General features: G+C 37.8%; 1 protein-coding gene across 2 annotated transcripts in view; it reads right to left on the bottom strand.

Annotated features, from left to right (window-relative positions):
• Window positions 1-5020: 5020 nt before the first annotated feature.
• GABRR1 (gamma-aminobutyric acid type A receptor subunit rho1) overlaps window positions 5021-16278 on the bottom strand; it is a 71123-nt gene continuing 59865 nt past the window's right edge. For both annotated transcript variants that reach the window (XM_020963072.1, XM_078156769.1), the window contains exons 7-10: window positions 13475-13615; window positions 11764-11916; window positions 7543-7739; window positions 5021-5311 (exon numbers count right to left, since the gene is read on the bottom strand). In XM_020963072.1, coding sequence (XP_020818731.1) covers window positions 5021-5311; window positions 7543-7739; window positions 11764-11916; window positions 13475-13615 — 782 coding nt within the window. The remainder of the gene's footprint in view (window positions 5312-7542; window positions 7740-11763; window positions 11917-13474; window positions 13616-16278) is intronic.

Genomic DNA, 16278 nt, shown 5'->3' with positions numbered 1-16278 from the left:
CGTTTTAATGTGGTTGACAGGGAAAATTTTGTAGTTTTAGAATTAGTGGCTAGTCTCATTGTGTAAACTTGGTGATAACATTTTTGCCAAGCTCAAACACATCCATGATCTTTTAAAGAATTATCTTACAGACTGATGTGCAGGACCAAATGGAAGGGAATTCTTACAAAAAAGTGAATCCATTGCCCTACTGCTAGCTAGTTAGTGTTCATGAGGCTAACAAAGTAGAATAAAAATCATCAAAGGTTGTCCTACCTTTTGAGGGGGACACAATGTTCTGGCCTTGGTGGTTAACAGTGGGAGAGGTATATTCAGAAATGTATTACTTTTCAGGTAAATTAAAATGTAACCTCAGTAATTAAATTATATGTGTAACTTTTAAGAATGTATGATACACAATGAGACTTTCCCCAGTGATGAGAATGCGAAATCATGTTAAGGAGATTAGAGGATAAGGAAATTGGGAAGGTGTGGAAACCAAATCTTTACTTTAAAAAAGAAAAGCAGAAATTGTGAGAAATGAAAGAATTAAGTTTCTAGGTAAGTAGATAAGAAATCAACACAGGCAGGCTAACTTCTCCATCCGGGGGTGGAGAGGGTTGGGGGGGATAACACAATTCTAGGCACATAATGTATATTAGGGGTGTGACATATAAGGAAGATTGTAACCCAGAAGGATTAGAACCAATCCTGATCCAGAAGGGAGGAGTTAGGCATTTACTAACTATAAAGCTTGCCCTGGCTTTTTTTACCGTGTGCATTTCTCTGCTTCCAATGAGGTACACCTGCTTCTCAAGAGAATTGAAATGACACACTTCAACATCTTCAATAAAAAGTTTTTGAAACACCAAAAAAAAAAAAAAGAAACAAATGTATGATACAGCTTTTGCCAAGGAGTATTTAGAACATTTTCTTAAGAACACATATGCTTGTCATAGCAGATGCCTTTCTTTTCATTAGGGTCTTGTTCTTTGTAATGGCACTCTAAACAAATGAATATAAAGGGTAAGTGCATGTATATATTGTGATAGGAAATACAGTTTATGTCAACTTTAGATTCCACTGTTATGGAATCTGATGACTTGTTTCTAAACCATCATTCAGAGAACATGAATATCACGCATTCAGAAAATTTGAGGAGAAAGAATACTTGACCAAATTCTTTCATTTCAAAAATGAGTATTATTCCTTTTAATGTTAATACATTTTTAGAGTGAAAAGATATCATCCCAATTTGAGGTTAGATTCAAGTTATGGTAATACAAACACACAATGCTGAATTTTAAATGGAAGGTGAGGTATAAAAATAAAGCTATAGGGTGACAATTCTTAGTAGATAACCAGGTTCCTATGCCTTGCGAATGTGAATGACTCAATGAATGCTTCATAAGGCAGATGAAACTGTGTCCCTGTTCCTCTGTTGAAAGCTCGTACTCTTAATCTGTTCCCTTTCTCAATCTAAAGATAAAAGCTAAGTTTATTCTTTGACAGTCCAGTTAATCAACAGCAGCTACTTTCCTTAAAATAAACACAGACTTTTGAAACAACAGAAAACATGAATGTTATTCTTGTGCATTATGAAAACTGAGAACCATTTTCTTTTTGGATGAAGAATGAATTGTACTTGATAGAGATTTGGAATCCTTTTCTACTTTCAACACTCAGCCAAGAGAGACTATTGCAGCATTATCCAGCTGCCAAATAAAACACAGCAGTTACTGTTGTCCAGTCTCTTTGTTATATGGCCCCAAGTATACAAATGGTCTACATTTAATCCATTTTATGTGATTATATGTATACATACGTGATCCTGGAAGAGAATTTAGCATTTTATCAATACCTTCCCCTTACTTGACTTCAGCTGTACTTAAGTAAAAGTGGAGACTGATTCTTAAGTGTGATTCCAGTATACTCTGCCTTCAATTAATATTTCCACCTGTAGGGTTGGTGGAACCTGGATATGTTTATCCAAAATAAAATCAGAGAGCATGAACAGAAAGTGAAATTTAAGTTCAGGAATACCATTGTAGACAAAATCATAATGCTGACCAATATTACTTTGGAAAGCCAAGTGCAGTGCTGCAACCCAGAAATCCTTTTTATATGAAAAACTACCAGTTGCATGACTATAACTGCCACATTTCTACATGTAGAGGTAGATACAGCTTGAACATCCTATGAATGGAACATTCTGTTGCTTCTGGAAAGACAAAAGGTAAATAGAGCAAAATCTGACATTGGACAAACCCAAACATTCTGATAATTGACACCTGTCCGTGTATCTCCAGGTTCCTATATAGTGCTTGCTATGTGCCAAGCGGGCACTAGGTGGCACAGTGGATAGCTTACCTCATCTGTAAAATGAACTGGAGAAGGAAATGGCAAAACCCTCCTGTATCTTTGCCAAGGAAATCCCAAATATGGTCATGAATAGACTGAAAAACAACTACAAAATGTGCCAGGCACTGTGCTCAGCACTTCATAAATATTATCTTCTTTGATCCTCACAAAACCGCTGGGAGATAGATGCCATTATTATCCCCATTTTACAGATGAGGAAACAGGCAAATAGAGGTTAAATGACTTGCCCAGGGTCACACATATGTACGGCTAGATTCAAACTCAGGTCTTCCTAACTCCAGACCCAGTGCTGTATCCACTGAGCCACCTAAATGCTAATTTTCAAGTGCTTTCTGAACCCTTGGGGAGAGATTAAGCCATGTTCAGAATAATTTTTGTGTCATGTTATATTTTATTATAATGTCTTTAAATTTTGGTCATTCTTTAATCACTCAGCAATTAAGTGGCTTTTAGTGCACTATGTGCCAGGCTCTGTCTTGGCATATAGGGAGGAGGGACAGGGAATGTAGGGGAATACAAATATACAAATACAGTACAATGAATGAAACAATCCCTACTGGCAAAGAGCTTATATCCTTAAATGTAAGTTATTGGTATGTGTATGCTAATCAGTATATTTGATTAACCAAAACACTAGAGTATATTCCAGCCATGCCAGGTAATAGGTTTACTGTATTAGTCTCTGCTGTGACTCTTCTGAAAGTATTGTACTCTAGATGTGAAAAACAATAGGACTCTGAAACCATATAGTCTTTACCTCTGCTCATGGCTAAAAGCTACTATTTAAAATAGTTTACTGCCTTATAAAAGTGAATAATCACTGTCATTTAGGGAAATTGCTTTATAATCAAGAACTGCTTAGGTAACTTTAGAGGATCCAATTCTAGTTAAATTTGTAACTTTTTTTCCCCTCTTAAATAAAATTTGAAGTTTGTAACCTTATCTTTTGGTTATGTGAATTAATTTTCAGGTGCTTCCTGAAAATTCCACTGGGTAATACAATTGACTACTGTCATATAGAGTGGCAACTAGGTGGCACAATGAATAGAGTTCTGGGCCTGGAAACAGGAAGACTTCCTGAGTTCAACTTCTTCCTCAGACTCTTACTAGCTGGGTGACCCTAGGCAAGTCACTTAACCTTGTTTGCCTCAGTTTCTTCATCTGTAAAATGAGCTGGAGAAGGAAATGGCAAACCACTCTAGTATCTTTGTCAAGAAAATCCCAAATGGGATCACAGAGTTGAATACAACTAAAAACGACTTAATAACAAAGCATATAGACTGCCTATTTTGAATGAAGAACCTGTTTGTTGTAGACTTAACTCTGATACTTGTGTGTATAACCACATACATATGTGTGTATATAGCATGTTAGACAATATATATGTGCATATGTGTGTATGTGGCTAAATGGCTTACCCATGGTAGCAAGCAAAGCATTTATCAGAGGCAAGACTAGACCTCCACTCTTCTTGACCCCACTCATTGAGAGTTACTATATGGCCAAGGTTCTTAACCTTTTTTGTATCATGGATTCTTTTGGCAATCTGGTGAAGCCTATGGATCTCTTCTCAGAATCATGCTTTTAAATAATTGAAGTAAATGCTAAATTTCAAGTAGAAGTTGGTGAAAATAAAGATAAGTTTTTCCCATCAAAGTTCATAGATTCATTGAAATCTACCTATGGACCCCTTTGGGGTCCTCCCAGGCTAAGAATCCCTGCTCTAGAGGAAATAAGTTTATCATAAGCCTCCTCTATGAAGGGCACTAGAATTATTCACCATACCCCAGCTGGTGAAGTAGGAGTTAGCACTATGTAATTATTACAACAGAAGAAATACCTAAATAACTTAATTAGCTTCTCCTAGCTCCTTATGGCACTACTGATGGTTTGCATCCGTGTTCCACTCTCTGAAGTTCCCCTTGGTGAGTGGATTTCCCATTGAAGTCAAAAGCATTTCCTATCTATTAAGAGATCCTCTACATGGAAAGGGGAAAGGCCATGAAAACACAACATATGTAGAATACGTAATTGTAGACGTTATTATAGCTTTCAATAACAATGACTTAGGATTCCAAGGGGATAGAAAGAACAGACTCTAGTATACTACTATAAATCAGTATCAAAAGATAACCTTGGTTAAAAATTGAGCTTTAGGGGTATTTAGGTCCCATATTAATGCATTTTAGATATCACTACTCACTTCAAAGAATATAAAAACATTTATTTGAATTAAGTAATATTTGTAAAACCAAGCAGACATAGAGTTCTAGGGCCCAAGTGAAAATGGACTGCAGAAAAACAAGAATTTTAGCAGAACCAGAAATAAGAAATAAACCCACATCACAGTACCATATTTTTTTTTCAGACTAATGTTACTACCATAAGATGCCATTGGATATATGTATTATTATAATACTTAGTATAATGTACATACAGTCAATACATGTGATCTGACTTATTGATTGCTTAATATGACATTAATGCCAGACATGAGAAGTAGGTGAAGATAGAAGTGAGCTCTGGGTTCTTTTTATCCTATCCATAGCACTGAATGAAATATTTTCCCACCATTTTCTTTTTAGGTTAATTATTTTGTGTCATTGTTTTTTGGAGTGCCTGTTCTGCACAGCAGGGAAGCTTTGAGAATGACTAACATTTATGAGAAAATAGACCAGTATATTAAATTAAATAAGATGTATGCAGCTGGGAATATTATCCGAGAGTACTTATCGATGGCATGGGTGTCGATCCGCATGCTCACATAACTCCGTTGGCTTTTCCTTCTTATGGCATTCCTCTCAGAACCCAGAGCCAGCTGCATCATCATCCGGTCTTGCTTATCTCCATGGTCTGACACATAATTTCCTAGGTCGTTCACCTCTGCATCACTGTAGCTGCTACCCATCATCATGGCCCTGGGCTGAGGTATACCACAAGTACAGGGAAGCTGTGAACATGGCAGAGAGACCAACAGGAAAAAACTAATTCAGTGTGGCTAGCCTTAGCGATGTTACAAAATTAGCAATTCCATAATTAATGAATGTTGTATTTCTCTCTACCTTAAAACACACATGCACACCCACCTTAAAGGAGTTGTTATGTCTTTAACATCAGATTAGAATGAGAAAAGGCATTGTTGGCTCAGAATCAGGACCCACTAGCCATCTGCCAAATGTTTGGTTTTTCCCATGTTTATCAGAGTGGCACTCTGAATTAACCAGGTTTCTTTTGGAGCTGAGCAGTGGCACAGGAAGTGACCCCAAACATGGTGCCTACTGCAGCCATGGTGATGTTTCTCAAACCTCACTATTTACGATTCAGGAGGGAAAAACATGAGGTAGTAGGCAGACCCCACCAAGCTAATGACCGCACCAGTATTGGTGGTGACAAAGGCCTTGCAGTGACCATCTAGGATGACCTAGTACAATTATCCCTTCCACATCACAACTTTCTCCATGGTGGTTTTGATATATCACAGGTCAGCATAAGAAATTAAGTGAGAATTTTTGGGGAGTTTTGTGGAAGCCCCAAACAATACACAAAAGCCAGCAGATGACACAAAAAAGTTTAGAAACTTGGAAATGCATAAAATATATGTATGGTATTGTATAAATAACAACATTTTATCTTTTAATACCATAATTCAGACATCTCCGGTTTAAGGAGAAGGGCCCTTTTTTATGCAGATTTCCCAGATCACTGGGGCACCACACCCTAACCTAATGTGGATGGGGCAACAGTACTTCCTTTGAAATACTGATGCCATGCCCCAAGGGCAGCAACTCAACTGCCCCATAATTCTTTTTAATAAAAAAAAAATTTAGGAGCAAAAATCTTTGTTTTATCTCAGTATTTATTATTCCTTTTGGGAAGTATAGCACGGTTTCAGCTGCTTGAGGGGACATATTAAAGATTAGCTATAGCTCCTACCCTCAAAGAGATTATAATAGAATACAGGAAACAACATAAATGTATATAGATAAATATAACAATTGCAAGAATATAGTAGAGGAGAAGACATGGACTTGTACTGCTAAGCAGCTACTCATTAGAGCAAACTTTCTGGAAGACGGATTTTGAAATGCAGTTTGTAGGAACAGAGGGACGTGGATAGGCAGACTGGGCAATCTGGGAAAAATACGGGAGATGTATATGTAGATTAAATGGGAATGTGTGCAAAGCACTTTGCAAACCTTAGAGGGCTCCATAGGGTGTCCCCAAAGTCTTAGTGAAGTTTTATGCTATTGAAGTTTTAAGTTATTAAAACTTCACTAAAACCTTTGGGACACCCTTTATAAATATTAACTATTAATGTTTTTACAGATTTCGGCTTACCCAGAAAGGATCAGAAAATCACAAATACAGAGGGGGCCTTAGAGATCATTTAGTTCAACCCCACCCTTCCCACCCCACATTTTTTAGATTAGGAAACAGAAGCCTAGGTTAAGTAACTTGTTCAAAGGCGCACAGACAATAAGACACAAAGCCAGGACATGAAGCTATATTTTTTCACTCTTTCCAGAGCCTGTGTTTTTTGCACCATGTCATATTGCTTCACCATACTAAAGGCCAAAGCAGCAGTTCTCAAGCTTTTTGATCTCAGGACCCTTTGCTCCCCAAACAATTCTTGAGGATCCCAAAGAATTTATGTTTACATGGATTATATCCATCAATATTCACCATATTAGACACTAAAACTGATGTTTTAAAGAATAATCATTTATTATTTTAAAGTAACAATAGCAAACCAATTACATGTTAACATAAATAACTTTTTAATGAAATTAATTATTTTCCAAAACAAAAAAAAAACCTAGAAGAGTGGCATTTTTAATATATTTTTGCAAATGTCTTTAATATATGGCTCAATAGAAGATAGCTTAGATTCTTATATCTACTTTTGTATTCAATTCTGTATTCTGTTGTAACAGGTTGTTTTGGTTGAAGTATATGAAGAAAATTCAGCCTTGTGCAGATATATAGTTGGAAAGGGAGAATAATTTTAATAGGCAAAAAGCATCTTAGTACGCTTATCTTCGTTTTTACCTTGAAAGGGTCTTGGGGACCCCTGGGGTCCTTAAATCACACTTTGAAAACCACTGGGCCAAAGTATGAGAGAAAATGTGAGATCTGATTGCCAATCACAAGCCCAAAGCTTTAATTACACAATGACATCACCTTGTCTCGAAGCTCCCTCTCCTTCCGCTCCTGTACGGTGGTCAGGTAGTTCACGGCTGCGTACTCCAACACGGAGAGAAATACAAACACAAAGCTGACCCACAGGTAGATGTCCACTGCCTTGATGTAGGAGACACGAGGCATGGAGGCATTAACACCAGTGATGATTGTAGACATGGTGAGGACAGTTGTGATACCTGGAAACACACCATTGTACTTGAAGACTCAATTTGCACTGTCAGAGTTTTCATTAGTTCTTTGCTGCCTCTCATCTGTCTTAAGTTTCTAGTTAAAGAAAAAAATCCCCCTTTGTGTTATGTGGTTGAGAATTTTGAAACCAGTGAATTTATTTGTCAGAAAGTAGATATAGCAGCTGAGTAGAAGTATCATGGTGAAAAAAAGCTTTGGATTTGGAGTCAGGAGACCTGGGTTTAAATCTGTCTTTGCAAATGCCTACTCATATGACTTTCAGCAAGTCATTCAATGATAGCTAGTATTTATATAGCACTTTAAGGTTTTCAAAGTGCTTTACAAATATTATCTCACAACATCCCTGAGAGGTAGGTGCTTTTATTTTCCCCATTTTATAGATGGGAAACTGAGGCTATGAGAGATTGTGATTTTCCTAGGGTTACACAGCTAGTAAGTATCTGAGGGTCACATTTGAACTCAAGTCTTCCTGATTCTAGAGGTAGTGTTCTATCCACTATGCTGCCCAAACTCTTTGGGCTTTATTTGTAAAATTAAGAGGTTAGACTAGATGACCTCTAAGGTCCATTCCGGCTTTAAATCCGCAATTCTAAACTTTAAAGTGCTTTATAATGTAATAATATCCATCCCTGCAAGGCCTGGGCTGCCAGCCTCGTTTGTTTGTTCAGTAGTTTCAATCATCTCTGACTCTTCATGACGTATTTGAAGTTTTCTTGGCAAAGATACTGGAGTGGTTTACCATTTCCTTCTCCAGCTCATTTTACAGATGAGGAAACTGAGGCAAACAGGGTTAAGTGACTTGCCTAAAGTCACACAGCTAGTAAGTGTCCAAGGCCAGATTTGAATTCAGATCTTCCTGCCTCCAGGCTCAGTGCTCTATTCATTGTGCCACCAGGAAGACAGGAAGTATGGAAAGAAAAGTGCTTATTATCTAAACTAACTCTTTAATGAATGACTTCTGCTGGACTTCATAAATAGTAATTTCCATAACTATCCTTCCACCAAAGCAAATGACTGTACAAGCAACATTCCCTGGCCATATGTTCCTATCAGCTCACAGCTTTGGTACAGGCCGGGGTGAAGAACACATGATGCTTGGCTTTAAAATTTTGCTGTTCTCTCCTTTAACACCCATAACATTGTTCTTTTGAATGTTTGTTGCTTGACTGTTTGTTGTTGCTGCTGCTGCTGCTGCCCGACCCTTTAACTCGAAGCTGTCACCTCTGTTCCAGAGGTGGCTTCAGTGGCATGTGGATCTGGGAGTTCAATCCTCGCTTCTACCAAGGGAATCACAATAGCCAGACATGAAGGAAACGGATTCGTAAACCAGAAATGCCTATTTATTTGTATTGTATCAGTTCATGCTACAGTGCAACTGCTGCTCACCAGACAGCAGGTCGCCAGTGAAAATTCATCTGGAAATGAAATTAATTTTAAAATTTATTACATTAAGATGAGAACATCCGCTTGGCAAATATGGAATCAGAAGGAATTGGGGTGATCCTTAGAGACCTCTCCATCAGGGTTGTTATCTGTCTTGGTGGTGTGCCCACTACCACCAATGCAACTATGCCTGTACAAACAACAGGTGGGGTTTGGGTTTTTGTAGAGTGGTTAGCTACAAGGGGTCTTGAAGCATAATTGTTAGTTGATGGCAGGCCAAATGTCCTCTCCCCACCTTTCGTGCAAATTATACTAAGGCAGGCTCTTTCTTATAATGAGTGGCTATTACATGAATGTAAGTAATAGAATAACATTGTCCCTTACTTAAGACGATATGAAATGGAGGCACAGAAGGGGTTAATAATTTTTTTACAATCACATGATGTATAAAATAAAATCCATAGAATTATAAAGGAAACCAATTATATTGAAATATACTTATCAAAAATCATCATGCCCCCTCATTCTTCTCCCCTGCAAAGTTTTATTGAATGCAATTTTGTTTTCACATTACAAACATTTACAGATTATCCTTACTCCCTAATATGTCTCTTTTAACAAAGTAAACTATAGAGTAGGACACAAATTAAAACAACTCAACAACAGCAATGATATAGTGACCCCATCTAAACTCCGCCAGACAGCAAGCAATCTGATATAGGCCATACATGTACAGTCACATTAAACATATTTCTACATTAGTCATGTTGTGAAGGAAGAATCGGGATAAAAGGGAAAAACCACAAGAAAGGAAAAACCAAAAAAAAAAGAGAGAATGTAGTATGTTGTCATTATTTTAAACAAGTTATCTTTTATTTCTGTGATTTGTTCTTTGATTCACTAATTCTTTAGGATTGTTAGTTGATTTTTAATGATTTGAAATGGCCCTTTAATATAATTTTTATTGAATTATAATCAGTAAAGAGTATATACATAATATTTTTGCTTTTCTGCAATTTTTCCTATCCTCATATGGCTTTTCACCATGCTGGTTATCCTTTGCTGAACACTCTTTAGCTTTTCAATGTCCTTCATAAAATGTACTGCCCAGAACTAATCACAGTACTTCATATGTGACTTCACTACAGCATTGTGGAGTTTTCACCTGATTTATGGTACATACATACCTCAAGTTTTTTTGGCTACATACTGGTCCTGTAATCCATTAAGTTTTATTTTATTTTTTTTGTTTTGTTTTGTTTTAGGAAAAATAAAAGACCAGTTATCTAATATTGCCTCTGTACCTTGAATTTTTGGAGTTGATTTTGAACCCCTAATTTTTTTTACATTATTTTTATTACATTTCATCTTATTGTATGTTTGCCCTTAAGCATTTGAAAGGCTGTCATGGGGAAAAGGGCTTGGACTTACTCTGCTTAGCCCCAAAAGGCAGAACCAGGGGCTAGGGTGAAAGTTGCAAATAGGGGTAGCTAGGTGGCACAGTGGATAGAGCTTTGGACCTGGAGTCAGGAGGACCTGAGTTCAAATTCAGCTTCAGACACTTACTAGCCGCCTGACACTGGGCAAGTCACTTAACCTCGAGTGCCCCCACCACCAAAAAAAAGTTGCAAATAGACAAATTTAGGCTTGATATCATGAAAAACTTCCTAACTATTAGAACTGACCAACAGTGAAAGAGGTGGTGGGTCCTCCCACCCCTGGAAAATCTTCAAGTAGATGTTGAAGGACCACTTGCCTTGTTAAAGTAGATGATCACTGAGGTCCCTTTCAACTCTGAGATTTTATGATTCTTTTGTAATTGAATTAAGCACTGTTTACATGGTTTATACGGAGTCATAAAAACAGCTTTGCCACATGGAAACTGTATTGAAATGGCAGTCATTTTCATGGAATTTTACCTATAAGTTAAGAGTCTTTCCAACCTTGCAGTATGAAATAGTATAAAGGAAAGCTTTTTTAAAAAAAATTCTGAACGTAAGAAATAAAACAACCATTTCCATAACATAGGAGAATAGAAAAAAAGATGATTATGCATAAAACTGCAAATCTGTTATGTACAACTTGCTATTCCTTTTAAATATTGAATAAAGTTTTCATGTAACTTTTTTTACTTTTTTTCCTTCCCATTAGACATAAATGTGTGTGTGTGTGTGTGTGTGTGTGTATAAAACCATTCTATACATCTATTTAATCAGTTCTTTCTCCGCATGCAGATAGTGTCTTCCTTCATAGGACCTTTGTAGTTAATTTGAGTATTTATTATAGTCAAAATGACTTACTCAAAGTTGTTCTTAAAACAGTATTACAGTTACTGTATACAATGTTCTCTTGGTTCTGCTCATTTCTCTCTTCATTATTTTAAGTCTATCCATGCTTTTCTAAGATCATCGAGCTCATCATTTCAAAGTAGTATTCCATCACAATCATATACCACAACTTGTTCAGCCATTCTCCAATTCATGGGCATCCCCACAATTTCCAATTCTTTGCTACCACAAAGAGAGCTCCTATAAATATTTGTTTGAGGAAGCTTGTTAAGGGTTAGGTAGATCCTAAGACAATTATTTATATTGTTTAATACCTGTGTTGTAGTTGAGATATCCTTACCTAAAGGAACTCTGGCAGGCACAGCCCTACGATCAATCCAGAAGGACACCCAGGACAGCATGACCATCAAAGTAGCAGGGAAATAGGTTTGCAGCAAGAAAAAGAAGATGTGACGACGTAAAGTGAAGTTAATGTACAAGCGGTTGTACCACCCTACAATGACAGAGGGAAAGAAAAGAGAGCATATAGTATCTTAAACACTTCCCCCTAGATGCCCCACATAAACATTATTGACACTTTATCATACCTCTGGAAGTAGGAGTGAAGAAGACTCAGGTAGAGAAAGAAGTTTTATAATTAACTATACCACATAGTTGAATCCCCAGAATAACAAATAACACAAGATCAAGTGTGTCTTTTTTGGCCACTGAACCCCATAAGATCCATTTTACTTTATGAGAAAAAAGATGTTTTTAGTTAAATTGTTGAGCTGCATTTAACTGCAAAGTATTTGTAGGTCCATCTATGATATATGTTTATAAATTCATCTTGTATTCATAATACTAAAGAATTATGAATGAAGAAAATAACAGTGATGAGATATAGTGGGAAAATGATAGAGTTAATATTACTCTGCAAAGTGGAGGAGCAGACTGGAGTTTAGATCCTACTTTAGATACTTACTAGCTGTATAACCCTGGGCAACTCATTTAACCTCTGCCTGCCTCAGTTCCCTCATCTGAAAAATGGAAATGCTATATCTATAATGATCTGCCCCACAGAGTTGGAGGATCAAATGAAATGTTATGTGTGTGTGTGTGTATATACAATATACACATACACATATACATATATATATATATATATGTAGAGAGAGAATGTGTGATACATGTATATGTAATATACACGTATATATACATATGTATGTGTATACATGTATATATACACACACATATCACTTTCCGAACTCTAAGTGCATCCACCATTTATAGACCTTATCCCACTGCTAATCAACTCAAACTTTGATCTGTTCCATTTCTGACTTTGGCCAGTTTGCCCCTCCTTAGATGGCTTGGCAGCCTCCTGCTGCCCCTGGGGGTTCATCCATATTGGTACTAGACTTAGTGTAGGTACTATTCAGCTTTAGCCCTACTGCAGCTCAGAACTCCTGAGCTTAAATGATCCGCCAGCGTTAGTCTTCCTAGTAGCAGGCACTATAAATGTTAGCCAGTAGTAGTTTCTCTGAGTTCTGTCATCCTAAGTTAGTTGAGTGGGTGTGGTACCAAAGGCAAACTGAGGCTGTAGTTGATAAAGGTCATGACAGTCTATCTGCTAGGTAAAGAGGATGTCCAAATCACCTCAGCTTAATTACTCATCTCTTCAGGATTCTCACCTTTGGCTTCAAAACCCTCTAACTCCTGAGAATTTGTGCTCATAGCTTATTTTGCATTGGAAAGAGACCTTAGGAAATATCACACACAATCCCTTCATTTTAGATATGTAGAAACTAAGGATCAGAGAAGTAAAATGATTTGTCCAGGGCCACCCAGTTGACTTGACAGAGACAGAAATTGGATGCAGATTTCCTAGATCCTAGGTAGTAAGTATCTTTCCACTGTATGATGCTGCCTCTTTGAGAACCATTAGATTCTTCTGGGAATTCGGGTGTCATAGAAAGACTGGGTAGCTATGTGAGCCCAAAGCGTTAATTATAATAAAAAGCAAAGCAAAATCCAGCCCACATCCTCAGGCCTCCCTCCAATAGGCTTGCCTGTGCTGCTGTAAAAGGCAAGCTTGGTGGTGGTATGGAATTCTTGTATCAGGAACTGGGACAAGGAGATCCTCTCATCTGTCTTTAAGGAATCGTTCCCTTTTTTCCAATAGAGCATGAGGTCATCTTCTGTGTAGGCATCTAAAAAGACAGAAGGAATCATTAGAGACAGTGTACTTTGAGGAAGAATGTATAAAGGACTGAGCAAGAAGGGCAGTTAGGTGCACAGTGGATAGAGTTCTGGCCTTGGAGTCAGGAGGACCTGAGTTCAAATGTAGCCTCAGACACTTGACGCTTACTAGCTGTGTGACCCTGAGCAAGTCACTTAACCCGATTGCCTCACCAAAAAGCAAAAACAAAAACAAAAAACTGGGCAAGAGATTTGTTTGAATCTGCCCTCAGACACTGACTTAGCTGAGTGGGGCAAAACATCTGAACTCTCTCAGCCTCAGTTTTTTCATCTGTAAAATGGAGATAACAGTGCCTATTTTGCAGGGCTTTATCTCTAGGGTAAGGTGACAGTACCTACTTTATACGACTTTAGCAGGGTAAAGCCTTGTAGAGTAAATGGAGTCACTATTAATAATAGTACCTTACTAATTGGGTACTAATAATTAGTAAATACTAATAGTAGAACCTACTTTACCTTACTTTGTGAGGATCAAATGAGATCATATATGTGAAGTATTTTGCAAACTTTAAAGTGTTATATTATTAGCTATTATCTCTCTCTCACCCAAGGGTAAAAAAAATAAATTAGGGTTCAATTTCACCATCAAAAAACTCATTCTTATGTGGTAATTTGTTTGGCTTGACTATCCCTATGTGTTTAGAGGGTTTTGTTTTTCTTTTTTCAGTTGGGTGGGAAAAAGGGGAAGAAGTGGGAAAAAGAGAAAATAAAATTTGGTTAATTAAAAGGTTTTCATTTAATTTTTAAAAACTTTATCCTCAAATTCCTGCTCTTTTTCCATTTTCTCTGGCTTCTTTAGCTCTGCCAATTTTCCCTTCTCTGTTTACTGAAATTGGGCACATGCAGTTAAGTTACCCAGGTTTAAAGCACTAAAACAGTCCTTTCCTTTCCTTGTCACCACTTTCTTCTTTTTAGTTCAAATTTACTTCTCCAGACCTTTACCCCGAGGTTTATAGTTTTAGTCTCTGAAGAAATAAGGAACATTCCTGGTTGGGTCCCAGATTCTCTGCTTTTAGATTCTACAGTCAGCATAATAAGCCTTCTAGCTTATTCTCATATACATTTCATCTTCCCAATCTATGCTTGTGCATTGGCTGACCACTGTAGGTAAGTAGATGGATGACAGAGAGATGGAGCATTTATTAAGTGTCAAGCACTGTGCCATGCCAGGAATGCTCACCCACAACCTGCCCCTCTTCACATCTACTTCTCAGAATCCCTGGCTTCCTTCAAGGTTCAGTCAAATGCCACATCTTACATAAGGCCCTCCCCAAATCTCCCAGTTGCTAATCCCTAACAAACCCCTCCATTATCTCATATTATTTCATCCGAAGAGGAAATATATGTAAAGCACTTTATGAATCTTAAAGTGCTACATAAATTATGTCTATTATTAATAATAATTTTGTATATGTTTATATGCACACATTCTCCATCATCTTCCTCCTATCCCCTAAAATGTGAATTCCTTGAGGATTAACAATATTTTTTTCAAAAATTTTTTTGGGGGGGGCCTATGCAATGGGGTTAAGTGACTTGCCCAAGGTCACACAGCTAGTAAGTGTTAAGTGTCTGAGGCTAGATTTGAACTCCTGACCCTAGAACCTGTGCTGTATCCACTGCGCCACCTAGCTCTCCCAGGAATATTTTATTTTTTACTCTTTATCCCCCACACCTAGCAAAGTTGATTCAGTCATTTTTTTAGTTGTGTCCAACTCTCTGTGACTCCATTTGCAGTCTTCTTGGCAAAGATACTGAAGTGGTTTGCCATTTCCTTCTCCAGTTCATTTTACAGATGAGGAAACTGAGGCAAATAGGGTTATGTGACTTGCCCAGGATTACACAGCTGGTAAGTGTCTGAGACCTGATTTGAATTCAGATCTTCCTGCCTCCAGGCCTGACACTCTATCTACTTCACTGCTTAGCTGCCCCTATTTTACATTTTATAGTTGAGGAAACTGGGGAAGACAGATTAAATGGCTTAACTAGAATCACACAGCTAGGTGGTGTCTGAAGCTGGATTTGAACTCATCTTCATGACTCTAGGCCTTCTATCCACTATGCCACCTAGCTGTTTCTAGGGTTTATAATACCTGTTTGCCAAAACATAAGCCATCCATGCCTGCTCACTCCATGTGACTCTCTCTGTCCTATCCAAAACGAAAAGTAGGAGGCAGGGCTCTTATTCACCAGTCATGCCTCCAAGTATCTACAGCCCATGCTCTGAGAGGCGCTTGCTATAGTTAAAAGTCATGATGGTAGGGTAAGGGAAGGGAGCTGACATGGAATTTTCCAAAAGTATCTGTAAGAGTCCCAACCCAGCTCAGAAGGGTTGAAGGTGGAAGCTGGCATATCTGAGTGAGGGGAGAGTTAGGGAATGAGGTCTTTAAAGCAACAGTGGGATGTGACCAAACTACCCTTTACACCCCTTAGGGTTATACCTCAAACCGACCTACCCACCCCCACCCCCACCATGGAGTGACACCAGCAGAGCCTCCACTTTGGAGATCACTGCTCTTGAGGATAGAAAAGGCATGTTGCAGGAGTGTTGGATTTTATTCCTGAAATCATTCCCCATTTTTAAAGTTATCATTGAAGTAACTTTTTGGAGCCA

Source organism: Phascolarctos cinereus, unplaced genomic scaffold, assembly GCF_003287225.1.
Source record: "Phascolarctos cinereus isolate Bilbo 61053 unplaced genomic scaffold, phaCin_HiC Scaffold_5;HRSCAF=322, whole genome shotgun sequence".
NCBI lineage: Eukaryota > Metazoa > Chordata > Mammalia > Diprotodontia > Phascolarctidae > Phascolarctos > Phascolarctos cinereus.
This window is presented reverse-complemented; position numbering and strand designations above follow the sequence as displayed.